Below are 24,212 nucleotides of genomic sequence, written 5' to 3' on the forward strand. Positions count from 1 at the left end.
AGTTTTATTACTTTTCAATGTACGTTTTGTTCCGTTAGCGTCATACTTGGGAATATTGCTGAATTGCAGGTGCTCATTTTGTGTCTATTTGGTAATTAACTAACTACAACAGACTGGAAAGTAAAGTTAGCAATTGCTACATGGTATATGTTTGCTGGATTTCAGCTAAATCATGGTGTATACTCAGACACACACCTAATATTACAAGTCCATCACTTTGTACCTACACCCATCAGTCTATGGGCCACACCCCGTTTGTTACCATGGAAACGTGATGTGCCACCGGTTGAGAGACAAACGCAGTTTAGCTAACATGACTAACTTTAACATCTTGTTTTCTCACCTTAGCCTACCCTAACCTTTGTTCAGCGAGGACTGGAGATGTTATAACTTAACGTTAATACTCCTGAAGCAAATGTCTGGACATTACTTTGAAGAAAAACCGAACTCTGACGAAGCAGCTGGCTTTGCCGAAGCTAACCGTAGTTTGAATTTTTGTTAGCTAAGCCGGCTAGCTAGCGAGTACTAACATAGCATTTCCCATTGTTACCGTAAAATAACGTAATACTATTCTTGTAATTTTGAGTTGGCCATACTGTCTCTTTGTGGCATGTAACCACTGTAAAAGGCTTCTAAACTACTGAGTCATTGCAAAAGTAAAATGGATAAGACAGGGGTCTGCAGCAACAGCCGAAATAGTGAGTGACACTGATGCCAACTACAGATGTGAATATTTTGTTCAACGTTATGTGTTTGTAGATGCGTCTGGGTAATGTAATACACATTTAAAAATGTCTATTAATAACGTGGCCTTGTTGATTTCATTATTCTGCTTTCAGATGTAAGGACAGATCTCAGTTTGCTGCTTGAGTGTCTGAAGTTTCAGATGAAATGTCCTGATCTACAGAAACAAGCTCTTCTCACCATTCACTCAATTTGTGAAAGTAGAGGTAAATGTGAATCATCAATGACAAAAACACACTATGTCCTCGCCTTTAACCATCTCCTGCACACACCATCTCCTACAGCCCCATCACACTGGTCACGTCTCGCTGACTAACAACTTACATTCTAATAATTGAAGTCAGTGATGCATTTACATATTCAGCATAACACACTGATACATTTGATGATAGATTTCCACTGTCTGTTTCACTTTAAATTTCCATTATTTCAGAGGATAATGTGGACCTGCTGCGGGAAATGGGAGGAGTGGCATTTGTGTACAACCTCTCCAAATCCAGTATTGTTCGCTCAGATGTTAAGGAGACTGCACTCTTTACGCTTGGCACGTTAGCCGAGGCCAATGGTAAGCATGTGTGTGTGTGTGTGTGTGTGTGTGTGTGTGTGATAGCTGCTGAATCCCAATTCAGGGGCCTATCTTGTGAAGGATGCAGTCCAAAAGAAGTCATGTCCTTTGCAGCAGTTTAAGTCTAGAATGAATATGCACGTTGTCCCCAAATGAGACAGTCCAGACTTACAGGGACCAAAACTATGGATGCATTAAGTTGGTTATTTTCAACTTGTAAGTTTGAAAATTTTCAGGTTTACAGGCAGGAAATTGCCCCCAAACAGGTTATTAAGTGGTAAATATCAATGAGAAAGATGGGCACAAACAAATAATAGATAAATGGCAAACACTGTACTTTGTTTATGTTATTATTTTTCATTTTTCTGTAGATTATGGAATACTGAACGCAGCTAATGACACACATAGGATAACTTTGTCACCTTGTCATGACATATATAGCATATGTGTAATTTATTTAGGTATACAGCAAACCTATGTACAGTCGTCATATGTAAATAACGTCACTGTATTGGTGTAATGTGTTATTTTCAAGTGTAAGTTGTTTTAGAGTAAATGGCAGTTTTACATATTGATAATATACTATTTATCTTTCCTTCCTTTAGTGTATTGCAAGAATTCTCTGTGCAGAAAGGAGACATTTGCAGACCTTGCTGATATGATGATAAAAGAAGACATCCCAGTGACACAGAAGAGAGTGTCTGTCTATTTACTGTCTGTGTTGGTAGCGAACAACAGTAAGATCAAGGCTCCTCTACTGACATCATGAGTTAAAGCTGCACGATCAGTTGTCTCATTGATGTGATGTTTTTTCTGCCACTTCACATGACATGTTATTTGTTTAGTTATGAAAGCCATTTTATATATGTGGAACAAAATGTTCAGTAGTAGCTCTCACGTGTCTATTTGCTATTGCAGAATCAGGACAGACTTTAAGCCAAACCACTGGCTGTCTGGATATTCTACTGGACCTCTTTAGGTAATTTGCAGTTCTAAACAGCAGTCATCTGTCATGCCAAGTTTACATAGGCTTGACAAAAATTGTATGAAATAACCTCACTCATATAACCACACAGGTATAAGTTTAATAGTACTGTATACATTTTTGCAGGACCACTTCCCCTCTCTGCACAGAGGCTTCTTTGAGAGCAGCTAATGCTACTCAAACCTACCAACTTTGGGCATCTGTGTCTAGTGCTCTCTGTGGATGTGTCAACAACCCTCAGAATGGTAATGTCATCTGTGTATTTGTGCTCTGTACTCAACAGTTAATATGTAAAACATTGATGCTCTTGACATTCAGGAAATTACTTTCAAGTCAAGTCTCTATCTGGATTAAGAGCGAAAACTGTTTTTCTTAGTTGCGTCTCTTGTCTTCCAGAGGATGGTCAGCGTATTTGTGTATCAGCCTTTCCCATAATTAAAGTCTGGCTTCAGCAGATTGATATGCCACGAACTGAGATTTTTCAGCCCATATGTTCCTTCATAGCAATGACAGTGGCCAACAACTGTAAGTGAAAGGGGCAGAATAGCTTGTGCTAAACTTTTTGAATTTTTTATTATTATGTAAAACATTCAAACATCTGGATGCTAAAATCCAAATAATTAAATGCTCATCACTTTTTTTTGTTATTGCAGCCTGTGTTCAGGAGAGTTTTTCCGCCTCAGGGGGTCTGGATACTCTCACTCTTTCACTGGTTCGTCTGGCTTCTGCAGCAGGCACAAGCTTTTTGTCTTGCCAGCTTTCTGTCACTATATCCAAGACCTTGTCCGCTTGCATCACAGAGAACTGTGCGTATCACTCTCACACACACATATACGTACATGTTAACAGTTCACTCAGACAAATAAAATGTGTCCTTTTCCATTAACAATCTATTCTTTCTAGCTTCTCTGGCTTCGGGTCTGGCTCAGTATGGTGTGGTTTCTCACCTCTTCTCCCTGCTGGTGAGCCCACACCTAGACCCAGAGGACAGGCTCTCAGTTTTACTCACCCTGGGCCACTGCACCGAGACCTCTGGTAAGACTGCACAGTCGTGCTGGTGGTGTTGGATTGTGTTTCCACTTTATATTTTGAACATTTCAGAGAATTTCAGCCACTATTCCTCAACAGTTTTCCTTCCCTTGAGAGTACAGCTTGGATATTTATGCTATTCGTGTCTTTTTTTTACAACTGTGTGTTTCTTCCTGTCTGTAGAGGAGCACCAGTCCCAGTTGGTGCAGTGTGGAGGCCTTTCCCTCATCATAACCCTCCTCACAGAGGATACAAGTGAGGAGGTTCGGAAGGCTGCTACATTCATATTGCAGACCTGCAAAAAGGCCAGTAAGTCATCACTGTAGGCTCAAAGTCACTCTGTGATATTGTTATTTAACACTGATACACAAGGAATGCAAGTGCTTCATTTGTGCCATGGCAAAAAATCACTTCTTTCTGTGTTGACATGTATAATGGCAAGCGTGAATTTTACTTTTGAAACATTATATAACCTAAATGTTTTCTTTCTTTTGCATATTAAATAGAAACAGATATTGGAAAGCATCAAATGGCTCAGTGTCGGAGTTGGAAATTAGCACCAGCCACCAGCCAAATGCTGGTAAAATATGCAAATACATGCTAGATTTGCTTCACTCACCAGCCAAAAAAACAGTGGTAATCTTTTCAGTGGCTGGTAGGTTTTGGAATCCATGAGCCACAGTGGCAGGTGGACAAAAAAGTTAATTTCTCAGTGTAGCAGTGTGGTCTTGAGGCAGTAAAGAACATGGTTAATTTCTTTTCTAAGCCTGTCTGTGTGGAATATGGGTGTTACAGCAGTGTTATTAAATCAAAATTAAATTAAATCAAATGAATAAAATAGAATAAGTGATTAAACAACATGTGGGTTGAATGCAGAATATGTAGTTCTCATAATTACTTATTTGTCTTTGTCCATGAAGCCATGTCCCTTGGTGTGCCTGGTCTAATGGCGAGACAGGGGGAGGCTGACAGTATGGAGCCCCTTATAAACATGGAAGGCTTCAGGAGCTCAGCCAGAGAGTTGCTGCGAAGGATTGACCTGCTAGAGAGGAAACAGGCAAAGGTCAGACATGGATTTATACACACAGCCACAGTATAATCAGCATGTAGTGTGGTGACTCATGATGTGCACTTTTGTAAATTTTTAGGAGGCTGAGGATGAGCAGGAAGACACAGATCTATTAACTCTGACCGAAGGACTGGGCATGCCATCTCTCCCTGCAGCCTCACCTTTGCCTCTGCAGCAGGAGAGCATGAAAACCATTCCCACAGAATACAGACAGAACAACACAGTTAAGCATGTAGAAACAAGGGATGGCAACAACAATAAACTTCAAACAGTCAGAAATGTGATCAAGAAGAGGAGTGACAATAAACTCAAAACCAGTGGTGGGAGTGTGTGTTGTTCAGTGTGCAAAGGTACTGGATTCCTAATGCCTCCCAATCTGCGACCACTAGAGGGAGCCAGAGAGCCTCACACAGAAGACAAGTCAGTAGAGTCTCAGTGTTGATTACCTCTTAATGAGAAAAACCTCTAATGAAATAATAGCTCTCACAATGACGTTTTCATCTGTTTTTGTTCAGTCAGTTGTTTATGCCTCTAGCACCAGTGAGACACAGTGTACCAACAGAAATGAAATGTACTGATGAAGAAGGTAAGAGTCATAGCTTCATGACTGTAACATACTTTAGCTTAGCTTTTTTTGTTTTTCAGTAAATGTGCATTTTCTAACATGCTTTTTAAAAAATGTATGTTTTTGTGTTAAGATTTGCAGGACAGTGAGATGATTAAGGAGGAGCACTCAGTCTGTACTATCCGGTGCACAGGTAGGAGAACATGATGCTGCCACTCAGTGAGATGCTTCCCATCTTGTATTATCAAATGGTTACTGAGAGTTCAAGTGAGCTTAATGTATGGGTCAGCCTTTGTAATGCTGTCTGTCTAAAAATCTTTTTCTTACCTTAATGTGAAGAATAAAGGTGAGGTGAGCAGTACATTTTTAAAGTTTTAACAAAGTAGATACAGACATATTCAGTTCTGTGTCGGTGTAATATTTTATTATGTGTATGTATTATTTCAAGTACATTTTGTGTTTCTTTGTCCTCTACATGTCCAGGCCTAGATTGGACACTTGGGACTGTGTAATAAAGCCATACAAATAATCACTATTATTATATTTTTGTTTCTAAATGTTGCAGGATCGATCAGTTTGGTTATTTTAAAGCCAATTTTCACAAGTGAATTCCTCGCATCCCTGTTCTTTCTGTCCTATAGGTTGTGTGTTGCCTTTTGAGGAAGTGACCAGTCGCAATTTTGAGTCTCTCCAAGGCTCCTGCCAACACAACTGTGACATGCACAGGGTTCTCCAGGAGGCCACAGAGCGGTTTAGGACTCGTCGCTGCAACCTTCTGTTCGGGAGAGAGTACCAAGACGACGCTGTGGAGCACACAGATCCAGACTCTGAGGGAGTTTTAGCTGCAGAGCCACAGAGAAGCAGGGAAAACTGGAGAGGTAAGAGGTGTCCACATTTGAATTAGCAAATTTATCAACGATTTATTAAAAAAGTGTGGTTCCAGTCTTGCAGTGTCTCACTCACTCACTCAGTGTGAAGCACTTGTTGAAGCTCAGTGCTGTTTCATATATGTTTATCCCACAGTATTTCCTGTGGGTGCAGTGATAAAATAATTATAAAATAACTGCTCTGTGTGTGAGTAGTGTGAAAGGGGTTCAAGTTGCATTTTATTGTGCAACCCTGTGTTGTAAAATAACAAATAAATGAACCTTGTAACCTCATAATTAGATGGGAGTGCATGTTCCACTGAGCTTTGTCTTGGCAGTTTTTTGACATTTTATGAGTGCTCAAGTTCTACATTTTGTGACCTGACCCACTATGATATGTCTAAAGTGCTGCTGTGACATGGGCTGAGTATTACTGCGCTTGGCAAGAAAATATAAGAATATTAAAAACTGGGTGGGGTTACCCTTCAGACTTTGCCCCTAATTTACACTGCACACTGAGTTATGGGTATTTTGCTTAAAAATATACTACACAGGATTTTCCCAAAAACCAATGTATAGACTCATAATGAAGTAAACCTTTCAGTCATCACTTATGCCCCACTAGAAGTGTGTGGCAGTGTATTCTTCTGCAGAGACTCTGCCCTCTGCCTGTATTTTCTTATTTTCATCTTCTTTTCTGGACTTGGGACGTTTATGGGCATGTAGCACCCCCAGTGCTTAGGTGATGTCGAGACTTTATAAAAAGGTAGCAACCATTTGCCAGACCAAAAGCAGCAGGCATCCAATAGACACAGTGCCAAAAAACGTGAATATTATGAGGCGAAATGCCAAATGGGGGTGAATCTGGGGTTGGCTTTTACTTTCATTTTTGCTGGCAAGTGTGTTTACAAATAGTAACCAACAATCCTGCGTAGTATACCTCTAACTCATTCTTTAATCGCTTGACAGCATTTAAAGTTTGCATCTGTAAACTGTGGAGACTAGTAACATCTCCTCTGAACCTCAAGATTCATGTAAAAACTTTTACAGTGAATACATGAGATCATGTCTGGAGTTGATTAAATATGAGAGAACCTTTCAGACAGTAAATATGCCTCATGCATGTCGCTGTTGTTCCAAACTGTTTTTATGGCACAGTTCATTTTTATTTTCCCCGTCAATTATTTAATAACTGCTTTAATATCCTCAGCATGAAATACACACAATTGTCTTCAACTACTACTATAAATGTCTGATTTCTATTTCACTATAAAAGAGGTCAGCCTAACTCCCATACGTAAAGGAGCAGGGAGAGGCTGCCTGCCAGAACACCACTGGAAGAAGCACAATGGTAAGAGTTATGCAGGAAGTGGATTATCTAACCACTGAACTAACACACATGTACAATATGTATGTTATGTATGTATTTTGGGTGTCTTCTTCCACCACAGGCATCACTTTGACCCCAATGCGCAGAGGAGCTAAAAATGAGACACTGACCGGTATGAACGTGACATCACACAGCAACATATCATTTGTTGTTGTCTTTTACAGTATATTTGTCATATTTAAAAGCATTGATCTAACCACTCCTCCTCTCAGGTTCAGGCTTGATTCCGCTGAAAAGGTCTCGTCTTCCTGAAGGTATCTATGTGATATCAGATATACGTATTTACAGTAGATTACTTTAAGTGTGTGTGAATGTTATGATTGAGCGCCTGTGGTGGGAGCTATCCTCTGCAGTGTGTTCTTGGCAGCACACGAACCAAAGAGCAGAAGGAATGTTGAACTGCAGCCAGTGTTCTCACAGTGCAGGCCAGAGCTGGTTCAGAGCAGCACAGCTGTATTAAGCTGTTTCACACTCTGTATAGCACTGTATGTGTGTGTGCGTGTGTGTTTGAGAGAGGGAGACAGAGAGAGAGAGTTTGAAAAGGGTGTGTTCTGATGCTTTTGTATTAAGCCAGTGACATGGCGTTGAAAGGAGAGGCATTTTAGTCTGTTCCACAATATGATGCTTGTTCTGTACTTGCGTTACATCCAATGTATTGTATATCAGAAGTATATATTCATATGTTCTGTGGCTGTATTTGCCAGCAGTTGAGTTTTTCCTCCTCCAGCTTTCCAGTTTTGCAAATTCTCATGCTTTTACTCAGACATTCTGTAGCCGAGAAGTTGCTGTAGTGTTGCAACATGGGCGCAGAGGAACTGTTGTGGAGTGCAGTCTTTCCCTGCTGTCATGCTGAGATTTACTGCATCTTTATACCTCTCAGCCAAATGCATTTTCCAATGCTAACTCAGTGTGAGTGCACACTTACAACTGGTTTTTCCTCCACTGCGCAGTCCACCTTTTCATACTCTGTCTGTTCTATTGAGCTGTTTTTATACGCCCATCTCTTTCCAATTATATTTTTATTTCCCTTAATGTTGTCTTTCCTTCTACGTCAGTCATTCTTCTCCTGGACTATTGTTAGTATGGCAGCTGTATACATAACATAACTGATAATGTAACACTGCTCTAAGGAGGAGTAGGGCAAGAAGAGAGAAGTTGTCTGTTCTTATATTAAGTCTTGGGCCAGCTGATGTGTTGTTAAGTAACAGAATGAGTTACTCAAAAGACAGCAACAACCTGGAAACCTCTGAGTCTTTCTCACACACAAACTGTTTTATGTTTCAAATACAGAAAGAAGAGGAGGGAATAATAGTGGAAATCGCGTTCTTGACGACGAGCCAAGGGCTGGCGCGGATCATTGTTCCACTGTAAGAGTTTAAAAGAATATATTGATATTTATTATATGGTCTGTCAGGTTTTCCAACTGTTTTTTGATGCTATGATTGCGTGCTGTGGTGCGTTTAAGTGGAAAAATATTTGAGGAATAAAAGGAGGAATGTACAGTGAAAAACAGGGATGGGATTTGAGAGTCATTTCCCATTCCCAGTTTCAGCTTGCCCAATTCCTGTGAATCATTATGCTCAGATGCTCCCATATATCATCGCCTGCACACCGCAAACAGTGATACTGAGATGCAAAATTGATTTAAAGTGAGACCAAATCCACCGTACAAATCAGAAAAGATGTTTGAATGTATGCCTGTATGTGATGAAACAAGAAAATCAATTGTAGGCAATGTGTGTCATTTCAGTGAAATTAAATCAACTAATTCAAAATCAACTCTAATTCAAACTCTAATTTCAAATCAACTTTAATTGAGATACACTGTGAGCAACTGGCTGTAAAGCATAGTATGAATTTCATCATCATCATCATAACAAGTTGATAGTCAGCAGCAGAGTCTTGAAACACAGATGTCCGTGCCTCCTTGAACACACCATCAGGAGGACTTGTAAAACAATCCTTGTGACTGCAGCGCCATGCAATTATAATGTAACTCTGCCACAAATAGAAATGACACAACATCAAACAAGTCTCAACACGTTCATTAGGGTACTGAAATGAGTTGAAATCAATTAAGGGCTTGAAATCAATTTAAAACTGTACGATATGCTGTGCAGAATGTCTGGGAGTAATTTATGCAATGTGTTGATAATGAGCTGAAGTGAGCAAAACCACCAGAATGCTCTTATTAACATCAGTCACATAGGCGTGTTTAACAGATGGTTTTAAACAGGGAAAAATAACTGAAAACTAGCATCTATTTTATATTTTATTATTCTGATAAGTAGAGCTTTAATAACTAGCCCATGTGTCGGTGGAGAAGGCAAATGCAATATGCTGAATGATGTCAAATGTGCATCCATGCACGTTATTTGTCCTGTGATCCACAGTCTTCTGTCCAGCTGTGTAATCTCTTCTGCCTCTCTGTTATTCTTCATAGAAAAGGAAGAGGAATGACTTCAGCCGTGAGGAGGTAAATTACCTTCTGAGCGGAGTGAACACTTACGGCCTCTCCTGGAACTCTATCTTGTGGTCGTACCCCTTCCAGCCTGGACGCACCAATGTTGACCTAGCAAAGAAATACAGGAGGCTAATGGTAACAGTAGAACATTTCCGTAAAGGTCCAGTGTGTAGGATTTAGTGTCATCTAGCTGAGAGGTTGCAGAACTAAAACTTATCCAGTTTGCCAAGCGTGAAGGAAAACTACGGTGGTCAGCAAATGGCCCAATCTAGAGCCAGTGTTTGATTTGCCTGTTCTAGGTTTTTGTAGAACAACATGGTGGAGTGTGTGGAAGAGGATATAGATATAAACGGCTCATTCTAAGGTAACAAAAACACAACAATTATCAGTTTCAGGTGACTATAAACTAATGAAAACATTGTCATAGAATATTAAACATAGAATATTATATACTATGTCTGGCAATAGATGCCCCTAAATCCTACACACTGGACCTTTACGTAAGACATTTGATATTTTCCATCATAAATGTCACATTGCATTTAGACTGACTGCCCGATTGTTTCTTTGCCTGCAGAAAGTTAAAGCCCAGGATTCTGGCTGTGAATAATCCTGGTCCTGAGATCCTGTAAATAACAGCCTCGACTCTCTTCACACTGTATTGATTGAAAAAAAAAAAAAGGAATATTTACTTCATATACTCATATTGTACTCTCAGTATTTATAACGATTGTTAGTTCTTGGTTAATAGTTTACACTGTTTTAAAAATAGTTTTTTTCAGTTTTAAGTGCTTTGATAGATATTGTTAATTGTTTCTTTTCGTTATATTTTTAAAAATTAAATTAGTTTGAGATTGTTACATTTCTCAGTCAGTGTCGTCTCTGTCAAAGTTGCTCTCGTATCTGAAACAGACTTTCAGAAACTTTTTTAAATTAGAAATATAGCTGCAGATGCTATTTACTTTATGTTCACAGTACAAAGTCTTAAATAGAAACCAGTGGGACTGTTTGTGAGGATCAGTTGTGCCAGATTTTAAGTGACCTTTGAAGTGTGCCCATTTCAAAATCGTGTTTTGTTGTTGTACCACCTATTGATGAATCCTCACCACGCTGTTGCCACATGTAGGTCTGCTAGGTTTGATTGCAACAGTACAGTGTGTGGATGAGTTGTGGCAGTAAAAAGGCCCAGCCCTCAACACCTCGGTAAACATTTTGTAATAGTTCTGTGTCATACCTGTTGTTTAGGGCAGGTCGGATTTGCTGTGTACTAGTTTGGATTGTACTTTAAAGCGGAACACCACCCAAATTAAATATTCCAGTATGTTATGTCCATGGCCTGAGAGAGTTTGATCAATATTTGTGAACTTCAGCTTCTCTCTCTCAAAGCCAGAAAGCAGAGAAGTAAGTCTCAAACTCGGGATCTCAAAGGGCATCAAGTCTGGAGTTGCTCCATAGACCCACCCACAATGTTTGTTTTCTTTTTTACACTAAAATGAGCTTTATTCTGCTGTGGTGTTCTCAGTTGTGAAACAGAAAATGACTCCATATACTCAGAAAATTCCTCTAGCAGCTCTCAAAGTCATCAACATCTTTCCCAATTTATTGTCAGTGGAGCAGCTCCAGATTTTATTCTTGATTACGTCACAAGTTTGAGTGTTAGCACTCTAGTTTTTTTTGTTTGACAGGGAGTTGTTCATGTGTGCTAATATGTTTGAACTGTCTTAGACCATGGAAGTAACATGTATGGAATTTTTAAATGGGCGCAGTGCCCCTTTAATTTATCAAAGAAGCAAATAAAGTTTTTTAAATAGTCAAAATGTCCAGCAGAAATGGAAATGGTACATCTAATTGGATGTGATGTTACGTTCGAGCTGTTACTGTAAATTCAGCTCTATAGTGCACCATTACTTTGGTTATACACACATTGCTTATTTCTAACAAGAAGATACTTTAGGAAAACAAAAAAATAATGCAAATAAGTTTCTGCTCTAACCTTTAAAAAACAAACACAGTGTGTGCGTTCCTTCGCTGACATACAGTGTAATATTTTCCTTGTTTTTGTGCTCTGGCCTTTGGAGACCATAGCAGGGCAGGAAATCAACATCAAGAGGGGGAGACTCAAGTCCAGCACTTTTGTTTATTGAGCTGAAAGCCTCTGGTATGACAGGAATCACAAATAGTGCAAATCGGGCTGTTTATCTATTCTCAGTGAGCATCAAGACGCAGCTCCGTGTGCTAACTGTATCCTCCACTAAAGGCCAGCTTGACTGAGATCACTGTCTAAAGAGTGCCTCTCCCTCTCCATGGGGACTCATCAGTGTGTTGCCAAAATCATGGGACTTACCCTGCTGCCATGCCTCGAGGCGTAGATTAACGCTAGGTGTGGCTAGACTAGACAAATGTTTGTTAGGAGTGGGACTTATGATTATGAAACTTTAGAATGCATTAAGTGATGCATGATGATTATAGATTAATTAGTGTATGTTCAAATTCAAATGGAGCAGCTCCACGTTGCACATCTTGCAGTCCTTCCCTCCGTCCTTGGGTAATAATGCTGTCACATTGGCAAGGTCAACAGTTATTTTTCTAAGTTTCACATGTAGGCAGGATGAAGTGGCCTCTCATACCAATCCACTGACTACTCGGTCAAGATGTTGGATAGCAACGCAGTGAGGGCAGAGGGAGTGTGGTGGGAGAGGCATGTGAGGAGCAGATTTCTCATGGACTGGAACACAGTCACACTCGAGACTTTTGACCCAAGCCCCCCGAAAACCTCCTTCCTCTGGAAAGAATGTGGCTTCGTCTCCCTCCCTCCCTTCCCTCTCGTCCTCTCTCCCACGAGACTGTGAGGAGGCACTGTCTCTCGTGTGCGATCTGTGTTGTGTTGGCTGGAATCTGATTTCCATATGTACACTGTGTCCCATACATGTGTTGGTGTGTTATAGAACATGCTCTGTGTCGGAGAAGGCTCCAATTGTTCCAATATGTGCGTTTAACAAAACCATACTCGCACTGTTGAGGCCGGCCAAATCGTATTGTGCGTTCAGAGTGATGGGACGAGCTTACAGCTTCTGCAGCTTTTCAGGCCTCACACGGGTGTAGGTTTCATTTCAACATTTGGAGGGACGCATGGAACTGGGGGAGTTAGGGGGTCTGATACCAGAAAATTTAGCGCCTGAATTTCCTGCGTTCTGGTGAGGCCTTTGCACCAATTTGTGCCTTTTCTGCATCAATTTATGGTGTAAATATCTTAATTTTTGTCAAAATAAAAGTCCTCTGCTGCTTTCATGTTTCACTGGAGGGGACAGGCACGTTCTAAATACTGAGGGGGCTGTGTTCCCTCCGTCCTCTTCAATATTTACACCTATGGTTACATAACACCATCTCGCCTTTATCTTGATCTTCAACATATTCCCTCTAATTAAAGTAAATCAGGGACCATGACTATAACACATGGAGAATAATATTTTTATTTTCACAAGCAAGCCACTACTTGGGTTAACAAATCCCATAACTGTATTGAAAATACAATAAAGATAAGGAATATTACAAAGTCCATGACAATGTTAAGGCATAAATGTTTATTGGACACTTGTTTGTTGCTGTATAGCGGTATGCATGTACTGTCTCCGTCTTTGGTTGCATTGCCTCTGTCCCCTGCCGACTTACACATCCACCAAAAAGCTTTTGCTTTTCCCCTTTTGTACTCGATCAACACCATACTTCAACCTTTTTTCTGTAGGGAGTTGTTACATAGCAATGGCTTTGTTTTCTTCAAGTCTCTCAAAGAAATGCATTTAAATTCTCACTTGGTGAATTTGCATAGAGGAAGATCTCCGTTGTCCAGCAATACACTTAAGTACACTCATAACCCCATGTGCTGTTAAACCCCCACCAACACACCCTTTTTTTTCTTCTTTTGGCACATTTGATTTGGAAAGAGAAAAAGAGTTGTTTTGCCTTTATTTGGCCACTTAAGTGAGAAAGAGAAAACATTGCACCTGTGATTCTTTCAGAATGCATGTAAGGGGTTAAGAGGGTTTCACAGAACAATATCCGTTCACTTCTTTAATGCATCCTCTTCCACGGTTTCACATCAGCTCAGTGGATGCGCTCACGCCATCGGGGATCTTGTCATCGGTGGGAATGAGGTCAGCGACAAGGTCATTTCCTTTCAGCTCTAAGTTCTTCAGCAGTCCACGGACATCTTCCTCGTTGACGTCGGTCACAAGCTGCTCCAAGTTGCCGCCAGCCTCCACCTCTATCAGGTTCTCCACAGATTCGGGTGTTTCCTCGCTCCTTTCCAGCTCAAATGCAGGAATCACGGAAACCTCAGCACTCTCGAGGCATGCCTCGGCCATTGGGATGTCTAAGGGCTCGTCGGCAATGACTGGGGCAGCAATGTCAGCAGCTGGGGGAGTTACATCAGGGACACCAAGGTCGACCAGAGGCTCAGGGAGGGACTCTTGGTTAAGCAGGTCTATCTGCTGCTCCAGAGCTTCAGCTAGGGCTGGCACTGATTCTGAGATGGGTTCAGGGACTGTCTCGACTTCTGCCTCTGGTTCGGGAACTGGCTCGGGTTCGGACACAGGCTCTGGTTCGGGAACAGGTTCTGGAGCAAGCTGAGCTTCAGCAACAGGTTCAGGTTTGCTGACTGAGACCACAGGCTCAGGCTGGACTGGAGCTGGGGTTTCCTTTGCCACAGCCTCTGGCTCAGCATCAGTTAGTGGGTCTGAGGCAGCAGGAGCCTCTGGAGGTTTGCACTCCGCAACACATTCTTCATTGGGTAAACACGCCTTCACTGTCACTGCCTCCCCCAACACCACCTCAGGATTTTCTGTCTTGACAGCCTCCTGAGTCTGTGGTGGTCCAGAGTCTCCGGCTGGCTGTGTGGCAGCTGGCTCTGCTGCAGCTTTCTGTTCAGGGACAGCAGTTTCAGCAGGAGTGGCTGGGGCTTCTCGCGCTTTGCTGAAGCGAGCTCCCATGATGAACCTGTAGAGAGAGTTCAAAATGAGATTAAAATTACTTTTAAAAGATTAAACATCGAATTCTGGTCCTGAAGTGGCTACAAAAAGTAAATACACGCTTCTCTTTTGCTCAATATTACATAAGATCCCTATTCCAGGCATTGTCATATCAGATGGAGTTTTTCTTCCAAATTCATGAATGCACAACGGATCAAGGTCACAAAAACAAACACAAGTAAAGACAGACACTTGCTTATACTTGTCAGGGTTTACTTAACTGGTTGAGCAAAAAATATCCCAGTGTGTGTGTGTATGTGTTATGGTACATTGTGTTCTCTCGTGCCCTTCCCGTTATGCATGTACAGCATGTGCTGTGTAGTGTCGGGATTCACGCGTGTGTTTATCATCAATGTTTCCAGAGTGCCCAAAGGAAATTTAAAAAGCATTTGTCTGATTGATTATGTGTTTGTGGCCTGCTTTGCACTGCATGCCACCTCTCACGTCCCAACTCCATTACAAACAAAAGATGGGACACGTTTAGACATGCACTGAAAACGTTTGCCAGTTAATATTACTGTACAGACGCCATGTCAGGGAAACGGTGGTTTGTGATTTTGTTGTTTGCGTTTTTAAAATGACTCTATTAAACAACCACACCTTGATCCAGTTGTGCTTCTCATCTGAACCATGAATTTCAACATACACTTCAAACTCTTTTCATATCTAACACATGACATGACAAATATGCCGATTATGATTTATATCCACACAAACATCCGTGTGCAAATTGCCATTAATTGTTGCTCAAAGAAAAACGAACAAAGAAACCCTTGCAGACGACCCCGCCTCCCTCTCGTGTTCAACAAACTTAAAATAAATCTAAAACTGTACAGGAATAAAAAAAAAACAGCTGCGGGTATAAGGTGAAATCAGAAATAGGAACCAACCTTTTGAACCTGTTTGCGTTGCAGTGAAAGCAGATAAAGTTGCGGTTGATCTCGCACTTCCAACTTGGAGAAGTCCGCACGTCAAACTGTCGAAGACAGCGTGCACCAGCGGAGTTGACTCCTGCAAGCGGCGCTGCGCACCGTGCGCGGTCACGCTCTATGCGCGTGTCGCGCACCAACGCCGGGCCCCCACACTTCCTCCTGTACCAGACTTCAACCAACGTAAGTAAACAAGGCAGAATTAATCCACTAATTTAACTTTACTGGATCACATCAGCAGTCAGCCATGAATCAGGATTTATTCTTGACAAAGCAGCTTCACCTGTCACCATGTTTCTGACTTATCACCATTCTGTTAGGTTTCAGAATGATCATTATTTACAGCTCTTTGAAGTCACACTTTCATTTTAATGGGATTTCACTGAGTTAATTCCATTGATTTCACGGAATTGACCGAAGTCAATTCCATTTAAATGTAATGTAATCATGAAGAGGAAACTGCCAAATGAATCCTGATCAGCTGACTTGGTTAAATATTAAATCCGTGACACATTTGTTGCTGTAGGACAAGTTTGTAATGCTGACAAGCTGGCAGCTGTCCCATTTGGTGGTTGCGTCATTAAGATCACTCACATGATAATGCAGTTAATCCATGCAGGCTTATTTAATTTATGTTTTTCTGTAGGATGAAGTCAGGTATTGTGGGGCATGAGGTAAAATGGGACATTTACAATTTTACATATATGGCTCTATAAACATTGTCACTATAAGAGTGCTCTACAAGTGAAACCATTGTTTTGATTGGTCTGAGATAACTAGGAAGCTCAGAGCAAAACATCACTGGACCCAGAGCTTGCAAGCCAAGTGGCATGTTGATTTTCCCTTTGTGGTAATAAGAGTACTGCAGCTAAAACAATAATAGCAACAAAATGGTTAGGATGTTGCATTTTATTAACTGTTTGACTTATAATCATATTATTTTAATACTACACTTTATTTTCTATGGTTGAGGGTTTTGAGCGTGCACTTAATGGGACATTTTTCCTGCTGCTGAAGAGCTGCCTGCTGCTATAACTACTGTATCAATACAATTAAAAGTGAGTACTCCACTTATTTATGGAGCCGTGCAAGCCACTGCATTTCAACAACACGGTTCACAATAAAAAGCATCATGTTAATAAATGAAGGGATTCAGTCGACAAAAACGTTGTCAGAGGGCTTTTATTTTGAAATGGAAACAGTTTGGGTTGAGTTAATAATAAAAATGTATGTATTATTTTATGTCTGTGACAGATTTTGACATTGCAACTGCAGCTAAAGGTGGTATTATGTAAGTGTGAGCATCAAAAGACCAATGTGACTGTCTGTTTGCTGAAAACCGCGGCACACAAAACAGGCGAGGCTTCTAAAATCTAGATGTTCTGCAGCGAAGCAGCAGCTCCAACCTGCTATGCATACACGCTGTTCACGCAGGCAGCATGGCCCGTGTGTTATGTTACTGTGTGCCATCTTGTCATATTATAGACATTTTTAGTATTTTTGTCACTTAAAAATATTAAAGATGATGCAGTGAGCACGTAAGCACACACACATATGCGCCTGTCCATTGTAGGCGATATGGCGCTAAGAACACAGGCAGCAAAAGAACAGGAAGAGCATGGCGGAAAAGGTGGAAAATCTTTTTTAATGAATAGTTAGGTTACATTAATGATTTCATGAATTAATGACTGAACTGATAAATGGATTTAACAATTTAAAAAAACAAACATGACTGTCCCATTTTACCTGAGCATGTCGAAGTGAGGTAGGCGTTCTTGATGTGTTTGAGGGTCCAACGTTTCTAAGTTATTTTACTTGGCAACACGTTTTCTTTACAGCAATACAACATACATATATAACAAGTTCTAAAATAACACTTGAGGTAGTTTTTAGATTTTTAGGTGGGATTTCTTTTTGGTATTCCCAGCTTACATGTCTTCACCCTTTTTTAACAGGCACCACTCTTACAAATGTTTTTTGATTGATTAAATGTTTGTGTTGATTTCTGTCAACCTGAATATTAAATCTACAGGTCAGGGGACATAAGGCCTTAAACATCTTCAGATATGGCTGCTCTCTCTGTGAGGAAAGCCACAGCGTTCTCTCTTTGGATTTCGCTGATTCTCCTGCTCATCCTCACTCAGATGTTGACCTCTCTGATGCTCTTTGCTGGTGTGTTCATCTTCTCCGACGACGCCCTCATCAGCCCCTTTCACTGGTGGTACCAGAGTGATGTCAGTGGAGCTGAATCTGAGGGTAACATGGATACCCCCTCAATAGTGCTTATCCTGATTTTATATGTTCCTCTGGTGCTTGTGGCCTTTGCCCTGCTGGCGATGCTGTTAGCGGCCTACGCCAAGGACAAAGCAGCACTCCGGTTCAGCATGGCCAGCCAGGCTGCATCAAGCCTACTCATCTTGACCGGCATTGTAGGCTTTCTGATTTTCTATTGGTCGTATGTGAGCTCGGAACGCATGACCATCGGGTTCTATATCTGTGTGGGTGTGCAGGTTGAGCTGGCTGTTATAACTGTGCTGAGCTGGCTGTTAGGGAGGAGGCTAACGTCTGACTGGGAGTAGATGGATCCAGATGAGAAGTCAACCTCACTCTGTTAGCAGGAGGGAAACTTGAATCGTGAAGCTGAAGTGCCTGATGAAGGTATAATGAAAGCAGTGTTTGTTTTTTGACAATTTTGTTACATGTTCGTTGTTATATTTCCACTAAATGATGGCATAATCTTTGTTTTGGGTCCAAAATCCAAGAGTGTTATGACAAATTTTATAATGAACCTGTTGCCCTTCTTTCTGTAAATAGACTGGAGCACACTGTAATAGCTGCTGTGTGCTGTAACAGTGTTTCTGAATTCTGGGCAGACCGGTTTGTGAAGGTGATTATCAACTGTTTAAATAAATATATCACTAAAAAGAAATATGACCTATATGCACAGCTGGTGGATAGGTGCTCAGGAGAGTAGCACTTTGTAAAAAGGGCTTCTGTTCTTTTTTGTATTTCCAATAAGACAATTTTAAAAGGTAGTGAAGTAGAAGAGCAAGTGCTGACAGCTGTTAGAGTCCACACAAAGGTTTATGACAGGGCTGCTACTTCATCATTTATTGAAGTGGACAAACAACAACATCTAATTAGCATAAACTACAATTTAAATACAAGAATATACTCTGTGATCTTCCAGTTCAACATCAATGTGACCCTTTAATCTATGCAGTCATCGAGAAAACTTGGAGCTGCCTCACTGATAAAAATATCTGTTTGTCTGAACTCATACAAAAAGGCCCTGGGTGCAGCTGCAGCTGCAGCACAGAGCTCTGTACATTAGCACAACCTCAGTGTCAAGTATTCAGTGCTTTGCTCATGAAAACATAAGCAGGCACAGTGTTTGAAGCATGTCTCTCTGACCACAGAAACTCTGCAGTGATGTACTATAACATTACCACAGCTACAGTCAGCTTTACATTCATTATCAAAGGATCCGCTCTGTTAATTATCTCAACATCAAAAGAGTTCTGGCTCCAGTCTTCACTTAAACAAGGCTGAACTAAACTAAATATTACAATATCTGTGTGAGGGGAATTTCCATTAATCCATGTTAGCTCATTAGACTGTTAACTCAAACTAAAACATTCAGCAGCTCCATTAACACTGAATTGACCTCAGACCTCGTGAAGCCACACTGGAAGATGCTTGATAGAGCTGTCTCAACAAAATGGGGTTTGGAATCCTTTGATTGAAAACTGACATTTACATCTCATTTTAATGCATAACTTTGTTGAGTAATCTGGGTCAGTCTGTGGAGCTGTGGCAGATTTACATCCCAGTGACATCAATAAAAGGGTCACTTCTCCAGGGGCTGTGTGCGTACTGATTGGACTGCTTGGTGAAGTTGTTACGTGCGTGGCATTCCCCTTTAAGGCAGTATTTTACATGTACTGCAAACATTTCAATAGTTTTCCACAAAGTTCATCATCAGGTGAAAAAAATTTCTCGCACAAGCCGTAAGGAATCGTCCTCCGCTGCCTCTGTCGCCTCTGTCGGCATCTGTGAGCGCTCCTTTTTTTCCTCAGCCTCCAGTCCAACATTCACAAGACCACGGCCATCCTGTACTGGCCCTGACCTCTGACCCTGAGGCCCCTCAGTCTGTGGGCTCGTAGTGTACGGCAATGTTTCCACCTCTGCTATATCCAAGTCTGTTTCTGAAACATATGTCATGTCCAGGTCATCACCGAAATCTGATGACTCCTCCACTACAGTCACCGGCTTTGGTATCGCCTTTGAAGCGGCAGGGTTCTCCTTCATCTTCACAGCGGTGCCTGCTGCCTTGTCCTCAACCTGTGTGTGTAGAGAGGAGGGGGGGGGTCAATCACAGAGTTTGGACAAAATGTAACAGGGAATATCTTGCATGTAATATCTGCGACAAAAATGGTATTAGATATGATTTTTTTTTTTCTTATCCTGTTGGGGGTCGCGGGGGGGCTGGAGCCTATCCCAGCTGACATAGGGCGAGAGGTAGGGTACACCCTGGACAGCGTCAGACTATCACAGGGCTGACACATAGCGACAGACAACCATTCACTCTCACATTCACACCTACGTCCAATTTAGAGTCACCAATTAACCTGCATGTCTTGGACTGTGGGAGGAAGCCGGAGTACGTGCAGAAAACACACACTGACACGGGGAGAACATGCAAACTCTGCACGGAGGTGATTCCCCAACCTGTGTTTGAACCAGAAACCCTCTTGCTGTGAGGCGACAATGCTAACCACTGTGCCGCCAGTGGATAAAATATGTTTTGCATATACTTGTAAAAGTTAAAATCTGTATCAGGATCCAAATGTATCTGACTTTCACACATATGATGTATTTAATATACATGTTTTCAGTGTTGGAGAGTAGTGAATTACTTGTAATTTTAACCAGTAGCTTAATTACATTTTCTAGTAGCTTTATATCGACATGTTTAATCAAGTAGTCAAATTCTTTTTTGCAATTTTTTGTGTAGTTAATTACTCAAACTACAAACAATGTGGAGCCATAAAAGTTAAGAAATTATTATTATTATTTTTTTTTTTACCATTGCTTCTCTACTGTAAATGAACCCTCTTTTACCACAATTAATCATAAGCATTGGTTGTTGAAAATGTATTAACAAATGTTCAGAGAAGTTGTTGCATGCTATTTTATAAGTTACCTGACTGAGTAAATCTGCTTTGTGTAACACTCCCACCTGGACTCAAGTTTCTGGAGAGCAGGTGTCTGTTTAAAAAAAACAAGGCTGATATTTCTTGCACTTTCCACTGTATTGCAGGGTATTTTGTTTTTTGTTTTATGTAGGCTATGACCTGTAAACCAGTGGGCACTTTATGCAATAAACTCAACTGTGTGGTATTACGTGCTGGCATGTGACTTTTTATAGTTTCATATTATATCCGGTGACATGTTGTATGTGCATGCAACCTCCTCCATTTTACATAGCCTTGATTCAGTGTACCATGCATCTCTATGTTTTATTACAAATGCACAGTCCCTCACTCATCACTGCATTCTTTATGACCACTTTCTTTATTGACCACTCGCACACAGCAGCACTGGTATGTTTTTATCTGTAAAACAATATTGGGCAAACTTCCAGCCCAGCTGTGTGTCAGCTCTGGTGGTTAACAGCGTCTTCCTCCAAGTGGTTGTTCTTAAATGAACCCTGGGTTTCAACAGATCCGGGGAAAACCATGTTTTTCTACTATGCACCACGTGCATGGAACAATCTTCATAAAGATCTACAATTATAAACACTTCCATCATCGATGACTTTAAGAGCATCATAAAGAAGATGGTGATAGAGACGTGAGCTTTTTTTCTTGAGAGGCCACTGTGTTTGAATAGTTGTTGTTTTATTGTGGATGTTTGTATTTTATCTTGTATTTGTTGCATTTTAATGTGTTTTGATTGGCCAGGTTTCTCTTGTAAGAGAATGAATGTCAATGGGACTTCCTGGTTAAATAAAGTTTAAATATATATATATGTGTATGAAAAAAACCATATGTGCATTGCCCTTTTTTTTTTTTACAAAGCTGAGTAGCTGAACTACTTTTTCTAAGTAGCTTTAGTTACCAAACTAGATTTCTCCCTGGTGTATTTTTGCTGTAGTTCAACTTCTTCCACTGTAAAGTAGCTTTGCCTCCAAAGAAGCCTCCCCGGCACTGCATGTTTGGTTGTTTTGCATAATGTCAACATCCTGAACAATACTGACATATCCTATCTATATATTTTATACAGTATAGATCAAGCACTTGGTCTTTTATAGCACAACCTCCTGGTTCCAAACATGTAGAGAAACAGCTCCACCTTGTGGTCAGTCAGGAGACTCACACCCTCGCAGGCTCCGGTGGTAAGATACGACACAGCTGCCTCCACCAGCTCCTTCTCGTTCATGCAGTAGAAAACAGCCCTGTGAACACACCAGTGCGTTTGTGTGAGTCGAACAGAGCTTAGGAGCTTTAATTGACGCATAGAACCGAGGGTTTGTCTTGTTTTGTTAAAGCAAAGTAACATTACCGTGCAGCTTTCTGTTTACTGAGGCTCTTCAGCGGCTCCTTCTTCACTTTCTGCTCCTTCTTCGCCATCCATGACGGCAGAGCCCGGTGTCTGTCCGACATGTTGGTGTTATATTATACAAGTTTATATCATTTCGTTACATCTAGACAAAGGTTACGGAGGTATTTTGGGGTAGGGTGAGTGAACACGAAACAGAAACAAGGAGGTTGCTGGGTGTTGAAGTCACGTGACCACTGGATGGCTGAGTCTTTGGTGCCACTTAGCGGACAAACAGAGTAATGCACCACATGAAATCCTGACCCTTCAGGATATGATTAACAAAAACATTATTTTCAATGAAACAATTTAGATTTTTACGTTTAATTACTGCACAGTGTTGCACTCGTGTCAGCCAGTCCATTAGGAGGCATTTCTTTTGGTTTTTAATTAGACATTGTTAACATACAAATATAACATCTGTGGCTGGCATATTTGTACAATGCCAAAATTTATAGGAGTGGTTAAAAGCACATCACTGAGTCACACTGTACTGTCTGACATGCTCCACAAACAGTCACTGTGGTTTATTGTGACGCATTTCGCAAGTATTTAAACCTTTGAACGCTGAGCAAATTGGCACAGTTACTTTCAAAAAACATGGGTAATAAAAGTAATTGAGTAACTGAATAAGAAATGTTCCACAAACTGCAAAAAATGTATGGCCTTAGACAAAAATTAAAATAAATAAATAAATTGATAAAGCTAGGGAAAAACTATATTTATAATTATCATTATTATATATTTAAAATTATTATAATATAATTATTTTATTTTTTAAGCTTTTTCCAGGTCTTTTCCTTGTTTGTTTGTTTTTTTTGTTTTTAAACTTTCTTTTCTTGTTTTTATTTATATATTTATTTACTAATTTTGCTGTTTTTAATTTTCTCATTTAATGATTTCTTGCTAGTTTTTTGGGGGTAATTTCTTCTGTCATTGCTCATTGCCTTCTCCCCATGTTTTTGAAAGAAACCATGCCAGTTTGCTCAGGTTTCAAAGGGTTAAAGGTCAGGGGTGTCCAAACTTTTTTTAATGGTGGCCAGAGTAGATAATGAGAAAATACCTGGGTGGCATCTGCTTCTTGCATCATATGTATTCTTTTTAAAAGAAATCACATAAAAAATGAAACAAACTCAACTGTGTCATCTTCCACTGAAAAAGTTGTCCTATTCAACTGTCCACCACTCCGGAGGGAAGCAGCCTTCACTGTCGACTTTGCGCGTCTTTCTACATTTGTTAGCTTGGTTACAGTCTGTTAATGAAAACTCACTAGTTCTGCCTGTGTAGTTCCTACTTGGTGCATATCTACAACCTGTAAGATGATCCAGCAACCATGAGGTGAAGGAAAAGTGCAAAGTGATCTTGCTTGATTTGATTTGATTTATTTCAAACATTAAAAAATAGAAAAAAATGGGATGTATAGTAGAAAAAAATCCCTACGAAACAGAGACAAACAATAAATCATGAACAGACTAACAATGAGAAACGTAAATGAACATTCCATGTCCAAAAAAGAGAAGCAACATGCTTGTCTAGCCCTACCCCCAATCCCAAACTATATTAATCCATCACTAATCAAACCATTACATAAATACACTCTCCTCACATTTACACCACTGCCCTTCTTAAACCTGATAACCAATATTACCCTGTGTATAAAACAAATACAAAAATACGAATTGATAATTGTGCTTTACATTCCCTCTAATCATTTCTGTACCTCGTGAAGATACTGCCTTTGTAAACTCTGATATCTTTGCTTAGTTTGATTTCTTTCTCGGTTTGATTAACCAATATTGTGTAGCGAGTCATGTATACTAGCCTATATTTTGAAAGACAAGCTGCAGGCTGTTTAAAATCTGTCATGACCCCTGGGTCAGACTGTGGCCATGCCTCTTATAGGATGTCATATGTACACACACATGCACAAACAGGACCTATACATGCATGCATGGACCAACCGGTGATTTGGTGCCTTG

The 24,212-nt window shown here is 40.5% G+C and overlaps 3 protein-coding genes and 1 long non-coding RNA gene across 5 annotated transcripts; 2 read left to right on the forward strand and 2 right to left on the reverse strand.

Annotated features, from left to right (window-relative positions):
* The first annotated feature begins 168 nt into the window (after nt 1–168).
* Nucleotides 169–10,537, forward strand: terb1 (telomere repeat binding bouquet formation protein 1). The gene is made up of 21 exons (XM_033635798.2): nt 169–698; nt 840–950; nt 1,178–1,309; nt 1,915–2,046; nt 2,228–2,288; nt 2,421–2,539; nt 2,691–2,819; nt 2,948–3,100; nt 3,198–3,329; nt 3,507–3,632; nt 4,244–4,386; nt 4,472–4,812; nt 4,908–4,978; nt 5,091–5,150; nt 5,599–5,835; nt 7,100–7,174; nt 7,275–7,325; nt 7,426–7,467; nt 8,504–8,580; nt 9,657–9,812; nt 10,255–10,537. The coding sequence occupies exons 1-21, from the start codon at nt 662–664 to the stop codon at nt 10,285–10,287; spliced, it is 2,418 nt and encodes an 805-aa protein (XP_033491689.1). The 5' UTR covers nt 169–661; the 3' UTR covers nt 10,288–10,537.
* Nucleotides 10,538–13,131: 2,594 nt separating this feature from the next.
* LOC117261767 (uncharacterized) lies at nt 13,132–15,723 on the reverse strand. The gene is made up of 2 exons (XM_033634253.2): nt 15,592–15,723; nt 13,132–14,669 (listed from the first exon to the last, which is right to left on the reverse strand). Exon 2 carries the CDS (start codon nt 14,660–14,662, stop codon nt 13,769–13,771), a length of 894 nt encoding a protein of 297 aa, XP_033490144.1. The 5' UTR covers nt 14,663–14,669; nt 15,592–15,723; the 3' UTR covers nt 13,132–13,768.
* On the forward strand, nt 15,687–21,033 carry LOC144463472 (uncharacterized). The gene is made up of 2 exons (XR_013491624.1): nt 15,687–15,813; nt 17,663–21,033. It is a non-coding gene; the product is annotated as an uncharacterized LOC144463472 (long non-coding RNA).
* Nucleotides 18,729–22,423, reverse strand: LOC144463471 (uncharacterized). Of its 2 annotated transcripts, none has more exons than XM_078167967.1 (3): nt 22,198–22,423; nt 22,012–22,090; nt 18,729–19,974 (listed from the first exon to the last, which is right to left on the reverse strand). In XM_078167967.1, exons 1-3 carry the CDS (start codon nt 22,296–22,298, stop codon nt 19,612–19,614), a joined length of 543 nt encoding a protein of 180 aa, XP_078024093.1. In that variant the 5' UTR covers nt 22,299–22,423; the 3' UTR covers nt 18,729–19,611. The 2 variants fall into 2 exon arrangements, with proteins under 2 accessions (XP_078024093.1, XP_078024092.1); XM_078167966.1 differs by having other exon boundaries at nt 21,988–22,090.
* Between the last annotated feature and the right edge of the window lie 1,789 nt (nt 22,424–24,212).

This window comes from Epinephelus lanceolatus, chromosome 5, assembly GCF_041903045.1.
Source record: "Epinephelus lanceolatus isolate andai-2023 chromosome 5, ASM4190304v1, whole genome shotgun sequence".
In the NCBI taxonomy this organism is placed as follows: Eukaryota; Metazoa; Chordata; class Actinopteri; order Perciformes; family Serranidae; genus Epinephelus; species Epinephelus lanceolatus.